The sequence below is a fragment of the Pelophylax lessonae genome (genome assembly GCF_965119305.1).
Source record: "Pelophylax lessonae genome assembly, chromosome: 4".
In the NCBI taxonomy this organism is placed as follows: Eukaryota; Metazoa; Chordata; class Amphibia; order Anura; family Ranidae; genus Pelophylax; species Pelophylax lessonae.
Genome location: NC_138771.1, coordinates 355258955 through 355283608, shown reverse-complemented (window position 1 = coordinate 355283608; position 24654 = coordinate 355258955). Strand labels below are relative to the sequence as shown.

General features: G+C 42.6%; 1 protein-coding gene across 1 annotated transcript; it reads left to right on the top strand.

The window, feature by feature from the left end:
* Positions 1–950: 950 nt before the first annotated feature.
* UQCRQ (ubiquinol-cytochrome c reductase complex III subunit VII) lies at positions 951–21058 on the top strand. Its single transcript, XM_082256907.1, has 3 exons — positions 951–1057; positions 11360–11523; positions 20841–21058. The coding sequence occupies exons 2-3, from the start codon at positions 11370–11372 to the stop codon at positions 20933–20935; spliced, it is 249 nt and encodes an 82-aa protein (XP_082113033.1). The 5' UTR covers positions 951–1057; positions 11360–11369; the 3' UTR covers positions 20936–21058.
* Positions 21059–24654: the final 3596 nt, after the last annotated feature.

The window sequence follows — 24654 nt, the reverse complement described above, 5'->3', positions numbered from 1 at the left end:
CTCCTCCTCCTTCCCCTGCTGCCCGGTGTAACGTTCGAAAACCATACCCCGTGAGAATTCCATACCCTCGTCACTTCCTGTCAGGAACAGCTGAGCAGCGTAGCAGTGCGCATGCTCACAGCCCCGGATACGTCATTGAACAGCTGAGGGGCTGACAAGTGCGCATGCTCAGAGGGAATGGATTTATCACGGTAGTGTGTGTAACGATATACTTGCAGCGGTTACATTAAAACAGCTGGGCTGCAACATGAGTCATCTCCGCTCCTATCCCTGTCACTTCCCTGATGTCGGCTAATATAAAAGCGGATCACGGAGCCGACATCTCCGTCATTTACATTTCATACACCCGCCGCCGCTTTTACATTTATTAGCCAAGATCAGGGAAGTGACAGGGATAGGAGTGGAGATGACTCATGTTGCAGCCCAGCTGTTTTAATGTACCCGCCGCAAGTGTAACGTTACACACACTACCGTGATAAATCCATACCCTCCAAGCATGCGCACTTGTCAGCCCCTCAGCTGTTCACTGACATAGGTGCTGACGTAGGTGCACCGGAAGTGACGAGGGTATGGTTTCTTCACAGGTATGGTTTTTTCACGGAACACCGGGCCATTCACGAAGTGCAGCGCGCTTCGGGCATGTGCAGTGGGGAACTGGCTGTTTTCCCTTATAAAAAATGGCGGCGGCAATCCCCAAGAGCTGATTTAAAAAATTGGCTGGGGTGCCAAAAACACGGGATCCCTGGACAGGTAAGGGTCCTTATATTAAAAGTCAGCAGCTACAGTATTTGTAGCTGCTGACTTTTATTTTTTCTGGGGGAGCCTGGAGCTCCTCTTTAATAGCATATTTAGTGTACCTCGGTGCACTCCACGGCATTCTCTCAGCCAGGCAGCAGGGGGTGCTCATACTCCAGGCAGCCGCCTCCTACATTTCAGTCAGCAGGTGGCGTGCGCGCTCATACAATAGTCTATTCACGTGACCAAGAATGCTCTCGGAAGCGGAAACCGTGTGACCGGAAGTTCTTGGTCGTCCTGAGTTTGGCATTGAGGAGGCAAGGTGAGTTCGCTGACTGTCCGGGGAGATAGCGCGACACCTATAGAGGTATATACGCCGTACAGGGGGCGATGTTTGGGGTCTACACACACCTGCCTGTAATGTTTTCTCTAGGCCAGTGCTCTTCAGTTGTCCCCAGTGCTTTAATATTTCACGCATTGCCTTTTTACAATGAGAGCTCATCTTCAGCTGTGCACAATACATAGAAAGAAGATATGTTGTTTAGTAATAGGACCGTGTTGGTGTGAGTGCTGTCACATGACAAAAGCATTGAGAGTGTGTGACATTGTTGTGGGAATGTAGAGAGCCCTGGTGAATGCACCTCATTATAACATGGCATCTGGGCTTATTCCATTGTAAAACATCAGTGTCCTTTACTGAGTGTGTGATGCCATCGTCATATTGTTTTTCTTGTTAAAATCACATTCACATCAGAGCCCATCATACTAGTCTCCTCAGATTCTGTAGAAGAAGTTTGATTTGGCCCAGCCGCCTCCCATATCTCCTGATTAGTCCCAGATACCGGCCAATTAAGCCCTGCGCACATTTATTTTTCTGAAAGATGCTGCAATATTCACCTCTTCTCCAGTGCTGCCCACCACAGTGATGATGTCCTTGGTATTCTAATGACCAGTCTCATTTAGCCCCTGAAGACTGAGGACATACTAGGAGTGTAGAGGAGTCATAGAAGTGCCCCTGACAGGACATCACCACTGAACACTTCATTCACAATTAGAGCTGCACGATTCTGGATAAAATGAGAATCCCAATTTTTTATTTATATTTTGGTTAGAATAAAGATCACGATTCTCGGCGTAGCATCATCCTTTACATTATACAAAAAAATTGGGCTAACTTCACTGTTTAGTTTTTTAAACTTTCATTTAAGTGTATTTTTTCCCAAAAAAACTGCATTTGAAAGACTTCTGCACAAATACAGTGTGACATAAAAGATTGCTACAATCGCTAGGGTCTCTGATAAAAAAATAAATTATATAATGTTAGGGGTTCTAAGTAAATTTCTAGCAAAAAATACTGATTTTAACTTGTAAGCAACAAGTGTCAGAAAAAGGCTTAGTCTTTTAGTCCCAGGTCACATCGGTGCGATGACAGACATTGCATGTGATTCGGAGCGCACTGCTCTGAAAATCACATGTGATGAGAATTCAGCCATACAAATTGTATGGCTAAATTTGAATCGCATTCGGACACAACTTGCACGGGACCCTTTTTTGGGTCCACTGCAGAATCGGATAGCATGGTGGTTCACACCTATACGATCCGATTCATGTCTGAACTGACAATTCGTACTGCGATATGCAAACTGATCTGGGGGTGTCGTTAACTCTGTATTGACACCCCCCAGTGAGTTGCATATGGAAGTGTGAACTGCCTGCTATTTGGATGCGATGTGGGAACCCGCAGTGGATTTGCAGGGTTCCCGCATCACATGTATGTGAACCGGCACTAAGTGGTTAAACTGCCCTCACAGTTCCTTTGATCTAAAAGAACAAAAAGATACATTATAGAGGATTGCCCATTTTTCTGGGGTCGATCCTTCTAAAAATGCTATAAACAGTGAAATATGGAGTTGCACACTGCCTCCACATAGCTAAATCAAGCTTTATTGATCCAGTATGAATCCAGCCTCTCCACCCTGATGCCTTCTGACAGGTTTTTCCCCCTAGTAAAAGATAAAGTGATTGTAAAGGTAGAATTTTTTAAAATGAAAATAACAACCATGTTATACTCACCTGCTCTGTGCATTGGTTTTTCACAGAGCAGCCCCAATCCTTTTTTTTTTCTTCGGTCCTCAACCTGCACTTCTGGCTCCTCCTATCCGCCGAGTGCCCCTATAGGAAGCTGCTTGCTATGGGGGCACCTATGTGTGCTCTCTCCCGAGCCGGCTCTGTATGTCTGTAATGCCCCGTACACACGTGCAGATTATCTGAAGACTGTTGTCTTCAGATTTACCTTTTCTATGTAGTGCAAGGGCCTGCCGGATTGCATACAAATTGAAAGTGTTTAGGTTTGACCTCATATTATATGGTTTTGGTAAGTCTGCCGACAAAAGTCTTCAGATAATCTGCACGTGTGTACGGGGCATGAGACACACAGAGCACAGCTTAGCCCTGCTCACTGGTTGTGCTTGATAGCAGCAGGAGCCAGTGCCTCCCTCTGCTGTGTCTGAGCGAATGAGGAGAGAGAGAGCCTCAGCTGTCGTGCACATCACTGGATTGAGCTCAGGTAAATATAAAGGGAAGTCCTGGGAGGGGGGAAGCTGCTTGCAGAAGGTTTTTTTTTTACCTTAATGGATAGAATGCATTAAGGTAAAAATAGAAAATGTTCTTTCTTTGCAACCACTTTAGCTGTAGAGTCCCAGTGGGGATTGCAATGTGTCAGAAGCATCAGGGTGGAGTAAGTGGATCAGTAAAGCTTGTTTTTAGCTATGCAGAAGTGGAGTGACTCCATATTTCATATGTTAATATGGGAAGTTACTGCAGAGATGCTGCCAGTGCACTGTAGATAGCCCTACCAAGATGTTCACAAACAGCAGAGGCCATAGGCAACAATTGCAAGATAAATGTGATCAGCTGGGGGCAGCAGCAGGATAAACAACAATTGTCTTTTGTTTGAGAACGCATTTATCCTTTAACGCAGAACTAAGGCTGGCTAGGCATTATACAATTTTCCTTTAGATTTACCAAAACCATATATTCTGAGGTCAAACCTAAACACTTTGAATTTGTATGCAGTCAGGCAGGCCCTTGCACTACATAGTTAAAGGTAAACCTAAGGAAATTAAATAAGAAAATGGCCAGCATTAGGCAGCATTAGGACGATCCTAGAAGGAGTGATTTTTCTTTTTTGCAACTGCTGGGTTGCAGGAAAGAAAATCGCTCAGTGCCCCCATCAACCCACTCAGTAGTGATGGGGGAATCCCTCCCGCAGAACCATTGTGTTCTCCTGGTGGGGAAAGCCGTAGTTGCATGTAAAATCCAACAGGCTGGTTGTACCCAAGTTGATCAATCGACTTGGGTACAACCATCCTGCCCATTCATGGTTCAAATCTTGGCCAGCTCCTGCTGAACCAGCTGAGATTTGAACCATCTATGGCCGTTTTTTTAAGTATTTGAAACCTCTTCCCCAAAGTTGTTGCCATATTATGGAAATGTGTTGGCACATTCTGGCAAAATTAACTATCAAAGTGCCACCCTTCAGCATTGTGATGTCCACACTCTCCCTTGTTGCTGTTAATACCTTCTACTTACTAGTCTGCATCTGGAGCCTTAAGCCTTCTTGATTGTGTCTGCGTACAAGAGTTACTTCTTTCTGGCACCCACAGCATGCCAAGATTGTACACTGAGTGGCACACACGCTAGCAAACAAAAAAGGTCTTTGTGGACTACCTATAAAAAAAGAATTTAGTTCCACTTTAACCCCTTTATACCTAGGGTAAAACAAAAAATGAATGCCTAAGCACAATTTTGAAACTTTAATGTGTTAGTAAAATTGTACATATCGTCACAACTACTTTGTACATCCAGGTGGATTATGCCCTTTTTTTCCAGGACAAAGTGGGCTTTCATTTGATAGTTAATGGAAGTTGATATCTCCTGATTTTTTATTTTTTTTTTTCAAATAAAAACTGGCCCAAAATAGGAAAAAAAAACCATAACCTACCACCAAAAAACAACCCAAAATGAATGTTCCTGCTTCCAACGATCACAGTGATATCATAGTGCACACTTTGCTTTATTTTTATTTTATTTTTTTGTCCTACCTAAAACACACTGACACCAATTAAAAAAAAAAAAGAAATCCTACCCTAAATATGCAAACTTTGACCCAAACAATAACCCTGGCGCTTGCCTACACCAAACCTTGATCTAAGTATTTCTTTTTTTTATTATTTTAGTATTTTTTTACACACTTTTTATTACCCTCTGCAAGGAGAGACAAAGATTAAATGTAGCTTTCCTTTCCATTCACAGAGAGAGAAACACAGAGACAGGCTTTACAGTGACTAATGACTGCGGTAGCAATCAGGTGACCCAGAACAGGGAGTTTGGGGTCCCAATTGTTAGTACTAAGCCTGGGACTCCCAGTGAGACCCTGGTCTCTGTGCTAGGAGCGCCGCAAGGGAGATATGTTATGCAAATATATAGGCCCCACAGCACAAAGCCCAGTGCAGTGGGGCTGTATATTTGTCAACGTCAATGGGTTAAGGCCTCTTGCACACAGCAAAAAAATTAATAAAATCTGCATGTGTTGCCTTTTTTTTTTTTTTTTTTTTTACGCTTGTGAACATGGTCTATGAAACAATGTACACAGCTGTGTAAAGATCAGTATTGCAACAATGACTTCAAAGCTTTAAAATAAAAGTGGAAAATGTGTACAGTACTTTACACACATAGAAGTGTGTACACAGGTTTATATGAGCTAAAGAGCGTAAATGGCATCACTGGCAGCTAGAAGAGGATGAAGATGAATTTTACACATGTATACACACATACACATTTTTTTTTTTTTTTTTTTATCAAAATTGTTCTGCCAGCAAGGTCCTGCATATAAACATCAGTCAATTATCACATCCATGAGCAAGAGGCCTAAGACTGTATTCACAAGGTGCTGAAAAAGGAAACAAAAATTGCAGTTAGGCCCCTTTCACACAGGCGGACCGTTCAGATCCGCCTGTCCGTTTTTTTTGGCGGATTTGAACAGTCCCCCCATCCATCTCTATGGGGCATTGGATGTCAGCGGAGACATGTCCGCTGACATCCGATCCGTCAAATCTGGACGGATGGAAACCCTATTTTCCATTCATCCAGCGGATCGGATGAGAATGGACTGACGGTCCGTTACCATCCGATTCCCCCATAGGGATGTATGGGGTACTGACAGCTGTGTCTCCGCACACAGTGCACACAGTGCGGAGATACAGCTGTCATCCGCCTGCTCAGCGCGGGATCGGCGGCTCGATCCCCCGCTGAGATAAACGCAGTCCGTCCAACTGTGTGAAAGGGGCCTTAGTCTTGCCAAGTGTGTCTCATAAAATGAGCGTGATTGTGTATATATGTGAGCAGTCAAGGGGTTACCCAACCCTCGGCCAGGGGTGTCAAACTGGTGGCCCTCCAGGTGTTTCAGAACTACAAGTCCCATCATGCCTCTGCCTATGGGAGTCATACTTGTAACTGCAGAGGCTCATGAGACTTGTAGTTCCGCAACAGCTGGAGGGCCGCCAGTTTGATACCTGCGCGACCATTACCTGTAACATTTTGGCCACAGTTTAGATGTGGCCACCTGTTGAATAGCCCCCCTGCTCCCAAGAGAGTGCTTCTGCTACAGCCCATACACTGCATGGTTCTCTCTATTTGTGCCTGCGTACATGTACATTTTGGGCCTAACATTGTTTGGATAAAGCTGCCCACATTTACTGAACTTGGCTTGTGCAATTTCCTTTATGCCTACCAACATCCTTATAGTGCAAGGGTTATGCCTCGTACACACGCAATGATTGTTGGCCGTGAATTTTCCGCCAACGTCCGATCGGCCGATTGTAGGCTTGTTAGTATGATGCTTCCGACAACCGACTGCGACTTTTCGGCCGAACAAGATCTGGGGTGCATGCTATAAAATTTTTGTTGGCCGTCAACAGAACGGCCGATTTACCGTCAGTCAGTACAGATTTCGGCAGACAAAAATGTGATGAGCAAGACTGGGCATGCTCAGAGAAGAAAAAACACACGAAAAGTAAACCAGAACATGACATCACTTCTGAAGTTGGTTTTTGTTGGCCGATAAAATTCGTGTGCAGTCTAGAGCACATTTCAACCAACACAACAACACTGGACAAAAGACGGCCAATCGGTCGGCCAACAATCGTTGCGTGTGTACGAGGCATTAGGCTAAGCAGTCAATAGGGGAGATTTACTAAATCTAGTGCACACAGAATCTGGTGCAGCTGAGCATAGTAACCAATCGGCTTCTAATTTCAGCTTGTTCAGTTAAGCTTTGGCAATAAAACCTAGAAGCTGTTTGGTTCTTACATATAGTCAGTATCCAACTACATAATTGGTAAGCAGATTGCAAATATAAACATGAGAAGTAAACTCAATTGAAATTGTTTAGTCTTTAAACATATCTGAACAGGGAAACATTTGATCGTCTGCAGATAAAGGTGATAAAATTGAATAAAAACAGTAATGTGAGCACCGGTTGATGATGGGATCTAAAGTATAATCGGCATCTTTTTATATAACACAGCATTATATAACAGAGGGGATGGCATGCTTATGCTATAGATATGAGAGTAGCAGGAGGGGAGGATCATGGATGGAGCTGACAGGCAGGCAGGGAGGGGAGGAGGACACAGGAGAGCAGGGAGGAGAGCTACAGATGACAGAGGCATGTAAACTGACCACGGTGTCAGGACTCAGCAGCCGTGATAAACCGTGGTCCTTTTACATAGCCAGGCAGGATCAGCCAGGTATTTCAGGAGATACGTGGGGCCAAATTACCCAGCACAAGCACTGTGCTGTATAACCTGCTTTAAGGGAACTGGTTCCGTTTTTTTTTTTTTTTTTTTGGGTTACAAACCCTTTTGAACAAAAATGTAACATGTTGCGGCTTTAGTAGCTATATTAGTAGTGGTAGCTATTTTAGTTTTCTTTTTTAGAACTAAAAACTTTTTCACCAAGTACAAAAAAAATACATGTTAATCTTTTTAGGAATACAGTGTCCTTGTCACTTCCTGTGAAGCGATCTAAAATCAAAACTATATTATCTTCTTTGAAAGCTTTCTTCTGTAAACTAGACCCCCTGCCTCCTAAGGTAACAGAGAGAAAGAGTCTGTTATTCGCAGGTATATTGGTTAAAAAGCCTGAAAAAATTATAACAATCAAATACTTACAGCTAATCTCCAGGTTTTGACAGAAAATGTTTAAAGGGGTCGACATGAGACAACTGCAAAAGGTGTAACCCAACTGAGAATGGGAAACGCCCATACACCCAATAGTCAGTGGGCTACTGCACTCACGACATGGAAGACAGAAAAACATAAAAGGGGAGGGGCAAAGTATGGGACTTTAATGGTGTCATACGAAGAATTGGTAAAGACAAATTAGTAAAATTTGAAAAAAGTTTATTACATCAAGACAGACATTTCTTTAAAAAATTTTTTACAATGAACAGGACAAACACACCCATTCAGAGGACATAGGATATAATATCACATTATTCTAACAAGAGGGACATGGAGAAATGCATATTTTATCAGAAAAACAGAAATTCCGGTAGGTTGGTACAAGGGGCCCACGTCCATCTGAAATACTTTACATGTTTTGCGGTGTTTAGACCGCTTCTTCAAAAGTTTATTATACACAATGGTCAAAATTCTCTAATGCAAAACAATAAAACAAAAGGAAAAAGAAACAGCGTCAATGATAAAGATTCAATAATACATATTCTACTATTAGCTCACTGATAGTCACCCATAACGACCAACACCCGTGCGCGTATCCCCTGTGACGCCAAAAGGGCATAGTTGGAAATGGTAATGATTGGAGGTGTGCAACCAGCCATATAGAGGTCACCAGGGCGAGTGCGGTGGCCCAGAACGAAAGGAGTAATAGACTCAGAGTGAAAAGAGGTCAAGAATAAAGATAGTACCAAAGGTGAAAGATCACCATTTCTAGATGTAGTAAAACATTTGAACCATTTTCCATTTGGTAAACGAAAACGTTTATAAGTATTTTCTATGAAGCCAATATTTTGTCTTTGACAATAAATCTCTTTTTGGCATATTTAGGTTAATTCGATAAATCCATAATGCATCTCACCCCCCTTTTCGCCCTTTCTTTCCACTTCATTAAGTGTTCCATCCATGTTTGTTCCATATCCATGTCCTTTCAGCAGACTTCTGGGTGTTGCAGTACATTCCGAGCCGTTCCCATCCAGATGTGTGCAGTGGGGGGGAAGACCCAGCTGTTTTTGCTAATTGCATTTTTTTATTATTTAGTAAATTATTGCAAACACCCGATTAGCGGTTGTTAATGTAATATACTATATCGATCTTGTATATTGTATTTTTGTACTGTCTTTGTATAGGCTCTTTGTGGCCTTCATGTGGCTCACTGGTCGTTCCCCCTGACGTAGCATCTGTGCATGTATCATTGCCCCTGTTTTCTATGATTGGCGGATGCTCCACAGCCGTGTTTTGGTCCGATGGGCGGGTACGCGCTGTCGGGAGAGGGGGCGGACTCTTTTATGTTCGGTTCTCCACCCATGGTCTCTGCCTCCTCTGGCTATCCCGGATGTGGAGCTCCACTCCATAATATCTGGGATTAGCCATGCGCGTGCGCAGTATTCGCGCACGCGCATTTCGACAGTGGGTCCGGCGTGTCACTTCCGGTCTTTTCCAGGTTGGTTGACGCCCGGATTGTGGCGCGAATAAAGGCAGAGACTCGGCGTCCTAGGAGTCTCAGGCGGCCATCATTCGTGTGTGGTCCGGATACCAGGTAGTGAACCTTTCTGTATATCATTTGGCTTCACAGTATAATATACTGGGATGTCTACCTTATACTTACCATCTGTATTGCCTTTTTTCTCTTGGCATCCTTTCCCCCATTGTAGCTTCTCTATACTGGGATTGATACCTCACCACCTTGGACTATCTGCCTTATTGAGTCATCTGAGGACAACCTCTATCCATATTAGTATTCTTATATGCTTAATGATTAAGCTCCTGACCGCACTCTTTGGCCCCTCCATGACTCCTTGGACCTTGTTTATGGTATGTCAAATATTGGATATTATCCATATATATGTATCTTTCTGTGATGCCATTTCACCAGTCAAGGGCATTATTATTGTAACCTCTATTTTCAAACTGTATATTTCCTCCCTTAGGCTAGGGACGTTAAGGATCATACCATCATACTATAATATGGGTCTTCCCTTGCTTTTAAATTAAAATTTCAGAGGATCAAAGGATATTTAAGAGGTATATGTTTTACTACATCTAGAAATGGTGATCTTTCACCTTTGGTACTATCTTTATTCTTGACCTCTTTTCACTCTGAGTCTATTACTCCTTTCGTTCTGGGCCACCGCACTCGCCCTGGTGACCTCTATATGGCTGGTTGCACACCTCCAATCATTACCATTTCCAACTATGCCCTTTTGGCGTCACAGGGGATACGCGCACGGTGTTGGTCGTTATGGGTGACTATCAGTGAGCTAATAGTAGAATATGTATTATTGAATCTTTATCATTGACGCTGTTTCTTTTTCCTTTTGTTTTATTGTTTTGCATTAGAGAATTTTGACCATTGTGTATAATAAACTTCTGAAGAAGCGGTCTAAACACCGCAAAACATGTAAAGTATTTCAGATGGACGTGGACCCCTTGTACCAACCTACCGGAATTTCTGTTTTTCTGATAAAATATGCATTTCTCCATGTCCCTCTTGTTAGAATAATGTGATATTATATCCTATGTCCTCTGAATGGGTGTGTTTGTCCTGTTCATTGTAAAAAAATTTTTAAAGAAATGTCTGTCTTGATGTTTTCAAATTTTACTAATTTGTCTTTACCAATTCTTCGTATGACACCATTAAAGTCCCTTACTTTGCCCCTCCCCCCTTTTATGTTTTTTGGAGTTTTCCATGTCGTGAGTGCAGTAGCCCACTGACTATTGGGTGTATGGGCGTTTCCCATTCTCAGTTGGGTTACTCCTTTTGCAGTTGTCTCATGGCGACCCCTTTAAACATTTTCTGTCAATATTCCATTGGGGACGTAGGTGTCTTTATGTATAGATTGACCTACATGGCCATATAGCAGTCTTTTCCAATCTCCAGGTTTTGCTATGTTACAAACAATTACAAACCTAGCCTGTAACATATGAAAACAAAAAGAAAAACCCTCTCCAAGAGCAAAGATTTTTGCGAAAGCAGAATGATTGAACAAAAAAAAAAGTCTGTACAAAGGGGAACTGTGTAGGCTGACATTGCTGATGACCTTTGGATCAAATACTAGCTACCTAGTTGTCTGACTTCTGAACTGACCCAGGACAGGTATGCAGCTAGTGATGTCAGACTGTATCCATTCCTGGTCAGTGAATAATTGGCTCGTCATAAGAAATAGGCAACCAGCATTTTTAGAAAAAGTCTTCAATACACACTCTGATATACTGCTGAAATGTCTATAGAACCTATTAAGTGTAAAAGTAATGTGTTGGCATGCCTATTGGTTTAAATGAAAAGTAATCATGCAAATATGTGACATTGTTTCCTTTTTCTTCAGCAAATAAACCATGGGGGTGCACTTTGGAGACCTCGCTAAGGTGCGACACGTCATCACTTTCACCTTGTCTCCTTTTGAGCAGAGGGCATTTGCCCACCTTTTTACAAAAGGCATTCCAAATGTTTTTCGGAGGTGTGCATCAAACTTCCTGACCGTAGTGCCACGTAAGTGTCCGACTCAACCCCTTATTTGACCTTTGATATTTTTTCTGCATGAAGTCAAAAAGCAGGGGTAAAAAAAACTAGGCTGTTTTATTTGATGACCATGCAACATTTTCTAATGTAAATAGACTTACTGGGATTTGTGTATGTGGGCATCAGACTGAAGTCAGAAGCCTGTCAGATTTAGCCACAAGAAAGCATGCTTGTAGACCCATTCAGGTGTGTGTACCATTCATTAACCATGCAGTCGCATTGCATTCCAGTTTTTTCTTTAGAGCAGGAAAAAGGATAACTTTTACCAAAGATATATATGATTTGAGTGATTAGGTTTCCCCTCTTCATCCTGCACGTGCATGTTGCTGCTCAATTTATTCTTCTACTGAGAATCACCCTCTGATGAACTGCTAAAATCTGCCAAGATTACAGCTTCCAATAGAAATGAATAGGGCTGTGGTGCGCATTTTCAAGATGAAGGGAGAATGGCAAGGATGCTTTCTGAGTAGACTGCAGCTTTAAACAGAGCTGTACAGGCACGAGTGTTGAAACTAGCGCAAGGGTAAGGGACCAGGTTGGCTGCACTTGTGGGATGTGGGGGTTTGTGCTTTAAAGACCACTTAGAAACATCTTGAAAGACAACTGTACCTTTGGTATAAGGCCTCATGAACACAGGGCGTTAGAAAAAACAAAACTACCAACGTCAGAAAAAAAAGCAGCTGTAAAAACGTGCTTTTAGTAGCTGTTTCCCACGTTATTTCCGCATTTAGCCGCGTTAGCTTTTAGCGGCGTTTCTTTGCCTCTATTTAAAATCAATGGTTGTCTATGAAAGCCGTCTTTGATTTGGTTTTCAGCCCATTGATTTGAATAGAAATCGCATCCAAGCTGGATCATGTTGATCCGACTTGTGGTGTGACTTGTGCTCTGAGCATCTTGCTGGGGAACTCCACGCCAAAATGGGAAAAAACCCAGCGTGGGGTCCCCCCCAAGTCCCATACCGGGCCATTTGAGTCTGGTATGGATCTTGAAAGGGAACCCCATGCCAAAATGGGGGAAAAAACGGCATGCCCCCCCCCCCCCCCCCGCAAATATCCAAGAATGCAGCCCGGCAGGTCGGGAAAGGGGAGGGGATGAGGGAGCGCCCCCCACCCTACTGTACCATACCAGGCCACATGCCCTCAACCCCAAAAGCACATGCCCCCAAAAGCACATGCCCCCACCCCAAAGCACCTTGTCCGCATGTTGATGGTAGCGCTCACCTTTTCTTCTCCGGGCTAGGTTTTTTTCTGGGTGCCACAAACAATAGGAAAGGGGATTAATCAGAGAAAATTACTTTACCCTAGTCCTCAGCAGTCCAATCCCTGTACCTTTTGCAGAATATCAGTCCGTCCCTGATGTTCTTCCTGGAGATAAATGGCTTCCTTGCTGCCCTTCTTGACACCAGGCCATCCTCCAAAAGTCTTTGCCTCACTGTGCATGCAGATGCACTCATACCTGCCTGCTGCCATTCCTGAGTAAGCTCTGTATTGGTGGTGCCTCAATCCTGTAGTTGAATTAACTGTAGGAGACAGTCCTGCCGTTTGTTGGACTTTTAGGTGCCCTAAAGCCTTCTTCATTATTGCAGTGGAATTTTTTTTTTTTATGGGATTGAGTTCATTTTCATGGCAAAGAGGGCCTTTGCAATTAATTGCAATTCATCTGATCAATCTTTATAACATTCTGGAGTATATGCAGATTGCCATCATAAAAACTGAGGCAGAAGACTTTGTGAAAATCAATATTTGTGTCATTCTCAAAATTTGTGGCCACAGCTTTAGTTCCAGTTTAACATTCTCTGTTGGTTCTGGTTATCTTACCATTGTCACCAGAATTTAGTGTGAAATTCAAATATTTGAGTAGTCATTCAACAAAAATCTAGAGACACTTTTCCAACGGGGACACTTATTTTGGTTCACAAATCGAACAAGGGATTTGCCATTGTTTGGGAGAGATTTCCTCCCACTTCCTGTTGTGTCTGTGGGGCGGGGAGTGAAGGTATTTCTCCACAATGAGACACAGATGGCACCATAAACAGTCAGATGTTTTAAAGAGGAAGTAAAGCGCTGCCTTTTTTTTTTTTTTTTTTTTTTTTTCTTACCTGCAAATTTAAAAAAATATTTTGCTAGCACATTATGTGAAACTTGCCTCCAAACGAAGCCCTCATTGTCACTGCATCCATCTTCACCCAACTTCCTTCCGGGTCCGCGGACTCCGGCTGTATGACTGGCCGAAGCCACATGACGTCCCTCCCGGCTGGTCACGGCACAGGGCTCTGAAGTAATGACACGGGTGGCTGTTTCTTAAGAGTCAATGACGTCATCGGCTGCATATACAGTAAATATCTCCTAAATGGTGAACGTTTACGAGATATTTACGGTACCTATAGGTAAGCCTTATTATAGGCTTACCTATAGGTACAAATAACTGATGGAAGTTTACTTACGCTTTAATCATTGCCTACTTTCTAAAAAGGTAAAAAAATGATTTGGCTTTAGATGTTCGTGTTAATCCTGGTTCCTGGACAAATTCTAGTGACAAGGATGGTAGAAAGCAATTTTAGTAAACTTTAAGTGCTCATATTATTATTTTAGTTTTTTTTTTTTTTTTTTTTGTATTTTTAACCATGCCTAGTTGCATATTCATTAAAATCGAACAGACACAAAAATAATTTAAATATATTTCTCAATAACCACAAAGGATAAAAATATTTTTGTGTGTATCAAACCCAGATCACTACTTTTACAGATCACTGTAAAAGTAGCAGTGATCTCATCAATGTGCTGCACATATTACAGAGAGCAGAGCTGTGGAAGAGGCACAGCATGCCCACCCACTACAGGGAGGGTGGATATAAGACCAGTTACCTTGCACAAGAAGAGGGAGTAGCAGTGACGATCTCTGTGCAGGAGCTTCCTGTAATACAGACCAAAGTTTCATACTGGATTACTGCACAGATTCAAGTAAGAGTACACAAGCCTCTTGTGTTGAGATCATTTTTGCTTATCCCAGAGTTTCTTTAAAATGACAGTCAGACAACAATTGCTGACCTGGTCCAGGCAGTGTGGAATCCGTGAGGACAAAATGTCCTGGACTTGAACAAAGCCCATACATTCACTTTTTTTTTTTTTTTTTCCTCAACCAGCAGGATTGAAGTAAAATGAATGGAAAAAAAAATCGGATTCCCCCATCCACACATTTGATATGTGTTGAGTTATCAGTGTGCACATATGCCTTCCATATACAGGTTCATCTCAAAAAATTTGAATATCATCAAAAAGGTATTTTATTTCAGTTATTTAATTTCAAAAAGTGAAACTCGTATATTTTATATACAGTAAACCCCCCTCCATTGCGGGGGTTACGTTCCGGACCCAGCCGCGAAAAGTGAAAATCCGCGAAATAGAAAAACCCTATTAAAATGCATTGTAAAAAAAGGAAAAAAGGGGATTCCCCTGGGATTGGGACTTTTTAGGCAACAATTGATAAATATTAAACAAGTAATGTTATAAATGTTTTAATGAAAAAAATGCAAAAAAAGAGACATTTGAACAAGCAAATATATACATAAAAACAATTGCAAGCGCAGGTGTATGTGCAATATAACCAGAGAAACTCAACCAAAGGACCAGAAGATCCGACGCGTTTCGGGGTTCTTGAGACCCCTTCGTCGGGGATAACGCTAATGTCCGATCTGTAAGTGTTCAAAAAGACATAATGTATAATATTCTGACAGACCATATCTGTTTATACAATACATGCATAACATATTTCGGCAGATAGTTTTTTACTTACATGGTTGGTTTACACATGAGTTTAGAGCTTGCAGGTTAAAAACAGGAAGAAAGCTGCGATCCAAATGCCGCCGTATGCCTGAAAAGTTTTTTTCTTAAGCTGTTATATAGCCATCATGAGATGGAGGTGGGGGAAGGAGGGATAGACTTGTGATCCTCAAAAACTCCTGATTCAAGGCAGCTGGAGTCCAAGAGTAGCTTGGCTTAGCGGGATAGGTCAGACATGAGCCTGTCCATGCTGCAAAAAACCATAAAAGGAAAAGGATGTAGATGCCAAAAAGTACTAAAAAAACTTTTCTCTTTCTTTCATATTCCATTAATTGCAAAAATATATGTCCCTGACAGAAAAAGAAGGACTGCCAGAACAATAACGTATCTCCATTTTCAAAGTCCTGTGAATACCACCATATTTGACTTGTGTCAGTTGAATTTAAATTGTTAGGAAGAGGAAAAAAGAAAAAAAGGGAAAAATGCCAGTAAAACAGACCATATAATTAAAAAAAAAAAAATTAGATGTACACTGAATGCATATGAGTTCAGTGTACTTATATGGCAATAGGCAAAGAGATGCACAACTCAATCCAAGAGAAGATGAATGCATAATGGTATATCACAGGAGTCCGAAGAGATACTATTTGTTATGAAAAAAAGGCAAAAGAATGAGGTTCTCAAACAATGCCCCATAAAGATGAAAAATCAAAATGCAGAGAGACGAAAAAAGTAAGTAAAGAGATCTTTTTGGAAATTACCTTTGAACTGACAGAGGATCAGAGACCTGCATGGACACCCTTCTCCCAGCAATGGATCGCACAAATGATCCACGCTGGGAGCCGGTGTTATAGTGTCCATGCAGCTGATCCCCATTAGGCAAATGAATGCAGATCACCGCCGCCAGCTGAGGGCTCCCTGGGCGGTGTCTGCCTGGTCACGGACACTGCGCCCGACGCATCGATGTGCGTCATGGCGCCGGATGTGGGCGTGACCGGCACGTCACTGCCCACCGACACGGAAGTGATGTCAGCGCGTCGCACAGGAAGTGCGGTCGCTGACATTCCGGGGATGTGGCTGACACTGGGAAGTGTCAGCAGAGTGTGTACACATCTACCCGGATGGGGGGGGCCTGCCAATGATTGACAAGTCCCGCTTTCCGTGCCGGGCTGTGCTAAACAGGAGATAATGAGAGGATCACTGTATGTCATAAAACCCTCATATAAGTGGTAACAGCTTACAAAGAAAGCAAACCACTTATAATGGATTGAATGTCTTGTAAAAAAATGAAATTTGTAATAAGATGATTGTATCTGATTAATGATCAATAGGCATATTGGCTGGTAGCGGGCACAGCTGTCGACCTGTTTTTTTACAATGGGCAGAAATAGAAAAAAGATATACATGGGCATTAGTATATACAAGGAAGATGATACAAAGATATTATAATACAATATATAACAGGTATGAAATATATATGACAAAGCCAATTGAGGTAGATGGAATATAACATAAAAAAATACATAAGATTGTTTACTATTTCTCCATCCCACCCGAGTGAAAACCTTCCAAAAAGGGCTTGAACGAGACTGCCTCGTTAAGCCCGGGGGGCTCAGTAGCTCTAAGTGAATATATCCATCGAAGCTCCAGCTGCAGGAGACGTTTGTTCCAGTCTCCGCCCCTGGAGCTAGGATGGATACGGTCCAACACCAAGAACTTGACCTTTGGAAAAATGCCCGCATGTACTGTTGCAACGTGACGCCCCAAGGGTAGTTCAGGATCGCATGTCTGCATGCTCCTGATGTGCCTATATATGCGCCTCCAAAATTCCAATTTGGTCTTGCCCACATAAAAGCAATTACAGTTACAAAGCAAGAGGTAAACCACCCCAATGGTGCGGCAGTTTGCAAAATGCTTTGCCTGAAATTTTGTACCGTTGGGTAGAATGATGTTGCGTTGCACATGCATGAATTTGCAATAATTGCAAGATCCACACATGTATGTGCCCCTATATTTACACGGGTCAGATTTGGGTGGTTGCTTGAACTCGCTCTAAACTAGTTTGTCCCTAAGCGCGGGAGCCCTCCTGTATGTGAACTGGGGTGTCTGGGGTACATGAGGACCCAACAGAGGATCCAAAGCCAAAAGGTGCCAGTATTTGGAAACTATGCTGCGTAGGTCCTGATGCTGCTGGGAATATCCTGTGATTATTCTCAAAGTGTCATTGGTTTGACGTTTTTTTGGAATCAAAAGTGTGCTTCTATCGCACATTAGAGCTTTTTTGTACGCTTTTTTCAAAGTTTTATGGGAATAGCCTCTGAGCAGCAATCGACTACGCAGACCATCTGCTGCTGTTTTAAATGAAGTGAGGTCAGAACAATTGCGTCGAAGGCGCAGGTACTGACCAGTTGGTATAGATCGTATCAAAGGCTGAGGATGGAAGCTGGTAGCGTGGAGGATGGTGTTCCCCGCAGTGGGCTTACGATAGAGACCACTGCGGAGGACACCATCCTCCCCTCTGGAAATCTCCACATCAAGGAAAGTTATCCTGAATGGATCTGTAGATGAGGTGAAGGAAAGATTGAAATTATTCCTATTAAGTCTCTCAATACACCTATCCAGGAGGTCACGGGGACCGTCCCAGATTAAAAAAATATCATCAATGTACCGGATCCAAGTCCAGATACAATCGGTGTACAATGAGAGAGATTCATCAGAAAGAAAAGCCTTTTCCCACTCCCCCAGGTACAGATTGGCGTAGGATGGGGCACAACAAGTCCCCATCGCTACGCCCTGCACCTGGAGGTAGTGGGAATTTTGGAATGTGAAGACATTATGGGTGAGGATGTATTCGAGAAGGGTCAAAATAAACTCACCATAGGGGTCTAGATTTTCTTGGCCTGCGATGGTGTGGCGTACAGCTGCAATTCCCTTGTGGTGGGGAATTGAGCTGTACAATGCCTCCACATCAATGGCTACTAGCAGACAGTCTTGGGGGACTCTGAGATCACTGATTCTTTCTAAGAAATGAATCGTGTCTCGCGTGTACGATGGTAATTGTATGACAAGTGGTTTGAGGAAGGCATCAACAAGCTTGCTGGCATTGTCTGTGATAGAACCGCATCCAGATATGATGGGTCTCCCCGGGGGATGGATAGGGTCCTTATGGACCTTGGGGAGGGCGTAAAAAGTGGGTGTTATGGGGAACGTAGTACGTATGAACTCCCAAGTATCCTTTGTGATGATATTATTTAAGTACGCCCCATCTATTAGTTCGTAAAATTGTAAATTATACTTCTGGACAATGTCCTGAGTAATTCTTCTATACCATTGTTGGTTTTTTCGGATCATATGGCACATGTCAATGTATTGGCTATCATTCATCAGAACAATGTTACCCCCCTTGTCAGCTGGCTTAATGACAATGGAGGGATCATCAGCAAGGGTGTTGATAGCCCGTCTCTGTTCAGGAGTGATATTAGAATCCAAGAGTGTCTGCGTTCTTAATTTATCCAGGTCTTTAGATACCATTTTTAGAAATGCATTGATATTTGCATTCTGAATGGAAGGATATTTATCCGACTTTTTCTTTAAAGTAGGGTGGGGTCCAGAGACGGGAGTCCCCAATGGTTGAACACCAGCTAGAAGGGATGGTAGGTCGACTCGATCTATTAAATCCTCATTCTCCTCCAATAGAGATATGAGGGTATCCAAGATGGGGCCCTTATCTGGGGTACCTGCCAAGGCTGTGCCAGTGTGAGGTTGGAACAGGGTTTTAAAGTTTAGCTTACGAGCGAAAAGATGTATATCTTTCAAGAATTCAAATTTATTAAGATGAGTACTGGGGCAAAAGCTAAGGCCCTTCTTGAGTATTGAGGATTCATCCTCGGAAAGCCTGTGATTGGAAAGGTTTATAATTGTAAGATCTGTATCAGACGCAGGGTCAGGCATTAACTGGGTTGTGTTGGGGCTTGGGGCAGTGCAGATAGTTTTAGAGCTTGTTGGTGAACAAGCTCTAAAAAAGAGGGATCATACAAATCAATCGTGCTGGATGGTGATTGGATAATAGACAAAGTGTTGGGTTGCGGGGGCTGGGAGGTGTTAGGTGATTGAGAAGTGTTAACTAATGATTGATTAGTGCTGGGAGGTTTGAACATTGGGAATATTCCCTTTTTAGTATTGAATTTTTTTGGAGCGGGGGGGGGGGGCACCCCTTCCGCCATCCCATTTCATTGATGATCACTGTGTAATAAACAATCTGTAATAACACTGTTCAAAGGTCTCATTTATGAAGCCTTACTGACTATTGTGATGCTGATTGGTCACAGCTATCACATTGTATAGGTCCACTGTGATGGAACCACGTAAACGCTGCGACCAATCACAATGCTTACATAGTAGTAAACAATGACAGCATTGTTCATGCGGCCAGTCATAGAGCTCACACAGTAGTAAACAATGAAAGCATTGTTTACTAATGTAACTGTAATCGCTGTAATTGGTCACAGCGATCACATGGTACTAGAGCCGCCCACGCGATCAGTAATCAGCTTAGTCCACTGTGGGTCACAGATTGCGCTGCTCTCAAAAGCATGCACCGAGGGGGGAGGACTTACGGGTATGTCCACCCACATCGACGCTGCTCCTGTCAGGTTTTTGTTAAACGGTGGCCAGACAGGAGGCAGTTAATGTACAAGGCTGTATGCACAGGGCACAGTATATATTTAAAGGGATTGTAAACCGCTGCAGTAAAAAAAGAAGAAAAACTTTCACCTGCAAGACAGTGGCATAATGTGCTAGTATGCATTGCATACTAGCACATTATGGAATACGGTGCTTCATTCTAAGGTAAGTATGCCGGACCTTCAACCTTCAGAGCGCATGCACCTGTGACATCACCGGCTGCATCCAGGGTCTTTATCTCCTAAATGGTGCCCGTTTAGGAGATATTCATTTTACCTACAGGTAAGCCTTATTATAGGCTTACCTGTATGTAAAAATTAAAAGGCAGACCGTACTACCGCTTTAAGAGACTGAAAGCCATTTTAGGTGCTGTACACATATACTTTTCTTTGCCAATGGAGCGGCATAAAATTGTGTTCAACGTTCATTGGATACCACATCTTTATCTGTGTACTATTCCCAACCTCCAGACCTGCCCACTCCACTTTGTTCCAACAACAGACACTTCTATTTTTGCTGGCTCCTAACTTTTTAAAAGAATGGGTTTGGGGAAGTTTGTCAAGGCTTTGTGTTTTAGGCTTATAGCACATACTATGTGTGTACTTATTAGGTGACTGTGTTCTGGTTTTTGTGTGGTCTGCCAGTTGAAAATGTATTATCCATACTATGCTTGTGCTGGGAGTTTGTCATATTTCCCCAGTGACACCAAAAGGGGCAGATTGTAGCAATAGGGGACTTTGGAAAAGAGTTCCTATTTTGTTAAGCACTATGCTCAGAAACAGCCTGATGAATGCTAACCTGGCTTTCTTTTTTTTTTTTTTCCAGCCTTTGCTTTGGCATATATAACCTACAACTGGGGGACAAGAGAACATGAGAGATTGAAGAAGAAGGACCCTGCCATGTATGAGAACGACCAGTAAAGACATCTGAACTGGCTCTAAGTCCATCCTGAACTCTGCAAATCTTTCCTGCACTCTGTGTGAAAGAATATTTATTGGGGTGTCTTATTCTACCCTAAATACATTAAAGATGTTTCACTGTAATGCCCTCAAGTTTTATTCCTTTTGACCACTTTATGTACACAATTTATATTGACAAAGCATCTGTATATTAAAGTATAACTATAGGCAAACTTTTTTTTTTTTTATTTTGGATAAAACAAGGGAGGGTTATAACCCCTGTCAGATTTTTTTTTTAAGCCATCTGTGTCACATTGTGGAGATTGCAAATTAAGGGAATTCCTTGGGGGGCTCCCAGGTCACCATAACTAGTTTCCACATTGGAAAATTTCCCCTCTTGCTTTTCTGGGGACAACCCAAAATTTGGGATTTTCTTTTACTTTCAATGATAATGGTAAATAGGACAAATAGACAGGGTGAATCTCCCTAAGGGGCACAGACCGAAAAATAAAAACTGACAGGCCTTACTAATCCCTCTCCATGCTATCCAAAACTAAAAAAAAAGTTTTGCCTTTATACTTTAATCTTTGCCTCTGGCAGCAAAGCAAGGTACACATTTCCCCACATTGCACTGTTCATTTCTGCATTCTAAGAGACAACAAAAAGAAAAAGGGCACACCGACCTAGTGCATTACCACTAAAAGTTTATTCAAAGTATTAAAACGTTTATATTATACTCACAAAGCAGGTGTGTATAACCACACATCAACATGACACACATATAGTCTCCAAGGTAGCCAAGGAACCGCGCTGTGCTAAATGGTATACATTGTGCCGCATGGGGCTGCTGTGTCTAGGCTGACACGTTTCAGGGGCAAACCCCTCTTCCTCGGAGCCAAAAAAGAGTTGCTGCTGAACCACACTCTGGAGAGGCCAGGGATTAAATGGGGGCTGGCCACACCTCTTCCTGTTCCACCTAGGAGGGGAGGAAGGGGAGGGTAAGGTCAGATGGCAAAAAGATGGATAATGTGCCCACCTGAACCAGAGTCAGACACCCACTTCCCAAAGCCAGACCAGACTGTGTTAGCAGTCAGATAGAAAAAAAGAACAGCTTTTGAAACAGTTAATTTAAAAACTAGAGAAATGGTAAAAAGTATACATAAATATATATAAAATATATATGAAAAAAAAACACAAAAAGCATAAATATTCAAGTGCAAAAATCAAACCACATTCTTATGGGCCATAGGCATTCGCTGGTATAACTAAACTTATGGAAAGTAAACGCTGACCTTAATCGCTGGAGGGTGCACCTTGTCTGCAATTATAGAATGCATGACATCCATACTTTGAGTTTTATTGCTTGAGGCAGGTGTCTCTTGTAACTAGAAGAAAGTGTGGGACCCATTAGACCTCATGGCACTCTGTGTAAACTGTACAGCAGCTTTTTCTTTTTGTTGTCTCTTAGTTGGTTTCGGATACCCTTGATCCTGAAGGGGCAGCAAGACCACAAGCTAGTCCACTCAAGTCTGAAGTATCTCTCTTCCTCCGGCCTATGTTATACTCGAGCGCAGGAGAATTGTTCTACATTTCTGCATTCTACTCTTTTTTTTTTTTTCCAGCCTAGAATGTTTCTTTACTTTACCTGTACTCAGTCCCCTAAAGATGCCAGGATTGCACATGATCTACAGGCAGTGTACACAACCAAAAAGTTGGTAGCAGACATGGTCTTCGCTGTATGGCCTTGCTTGGAGCCAAACAGCTGTTTCTCAGACAATGGCCACTGAAAGCCACATTTCGATCGATCACTTGAGGCTGACATGAGCATGGCTTTCCCATATGAATCAGTGGAATTTGGCTGAGGATCACATGTAGTGGCCGTTTTCAGAGAATGGTGTGTGTGGCTGATGTCACAGGGCTGGTCCAGGCTGGGACAAGATCGCGACAATGAAGTCGAAATCCACCCACATACTTGGACCGGCATCCAGCTCAGCTTCTCAGCGAGAACCTGAGCCAGCCGCTCCTGCCCGTTCACAGCCCAGCGCTCCAGTGAGCGAAGGGGGGGGGGGGCAGAGCAGAGAGAGCGGTGACTTACCAGTCACCAGCTCTGCTCAGGGAGCCCTGAGAGCCAGTCTTAGAGCCAGCGGGCGACAGATGCAGCCACGGACTGATGCTCCATTCACCTAGGTAAGTTTGATTCTGAAAAAAAACCTATACTTCTCTTTTAAAGAAAGTATTATAAAAGTTTTGTTTTCCTTATGCTGCCAATGAAAAGAGCAGAACACAGGAACAGTACTTCATTTACTTTATTGTGAAAGGGCAAACCTCTGTTTTGGCTGGGTTTATAGAACAACATATAGACAAACTAAATATTCTGTTTTTTACCTTCAGGGTTATAAAATAGCTACCATTGCTAACTTTGTTGTTTTAAAAGTGCAGGTTTTGGGGATGTCAGTCTAACCCTAGTTTTACTATTTAGTGGATCGCTAACCTGGAGCAAATATGCACCCAGTAAAGCTTGAAGACCTGATTTTTCCAGGTCAGTGATCCATTAGGCAGTGAAGCAATGATCAAAATAATAGACTCGGCAAAAAAAAAAAAACAGCTTCTGTATTTCTATCCTAATAGGATAGAAATTTCCCTTTTATTAGGGACTGAGTCATGAAAGAACAAGTGAGGGCACTATTGCTAAATTTTGCTTTTCAGAGTACTAGTTATTGACTTTTAGGCTAATGTATTGGCTTTAGTGGAGTTTCAATCGCTGGCCTAGAACAGCTAGAGATCAGAAGTTCTGACACTCATTTACATATTAGTATGCTTGTTCAAAAGCCAGGCAGCTAGCATTTTTAATAGGGGCTAAAAATGGCAGCCAATTAGGAATAATGGTAGTCACTCTACAGACTAAAATTAGAGCAGGGGCTTGTTCCCAGCAAATGTGTGTTTAAAAAACATGCCTCACTGCACATTGTCATGCATTTCCTGACATGTTTTTTGGAACTTCCCATTTTGTTAAAGCAATTGTAGTAATGCAGACCGCAACAAAAATTTAATTTTTTATTTTTTTTTTCCCCATTGCAGTGTGTTGGTAGAAACAGGCCTTAAAACGGAACTCCACCCAAAAGGGGAAGTTCCGCTTTAATCTCCCTGGCGGTATGATTATTTCAGATTTTAGGTGCTGAAAGCGGTACCATTATTTTGGACGAAAATCTGTTCTGTACATTTTAAAACTCGCCTTCTCCTGCTGTCCTCCCGCTGTGTGCTTGGCTGATGCTGGCACCTGTGAGCGTTGCGACTCAGGGAGGTGGAAGCGGCGGCAATTTCAAAAATATAAATACACTAAATGACATTTTAACGGATTACACTGTATCATGCCATTTCACCACAGGATTTAACCGTGTGACTTTTGCAGTGCCCTACCTGTGCTTTTCCAGTTCTTTGTGCCTGGAAAATTGAGAGCGACCTGGCGTCCAAAAAGCGTTCTCTTTGCGCAAAGGCGCTTTTAGACGAACTGGAAAACAGCGACAGCGAAACTGAGTTACTTGAAGAATTGAGCGATAGTGATTTGTGGGAAAATTCGTCGGGTACGGAAAGTGACGATTCTGATGTCTTTCTGGCACATAGCTTCGTTGGAAATTCTGAAGAATCATTTGATATACTTCCCAAATTCCACAAGCTATGTGCCAGAGAGAGACATCAGAATCTCAGAATCGTCGCTGTCGCCACTTTCCATACCTGATGAC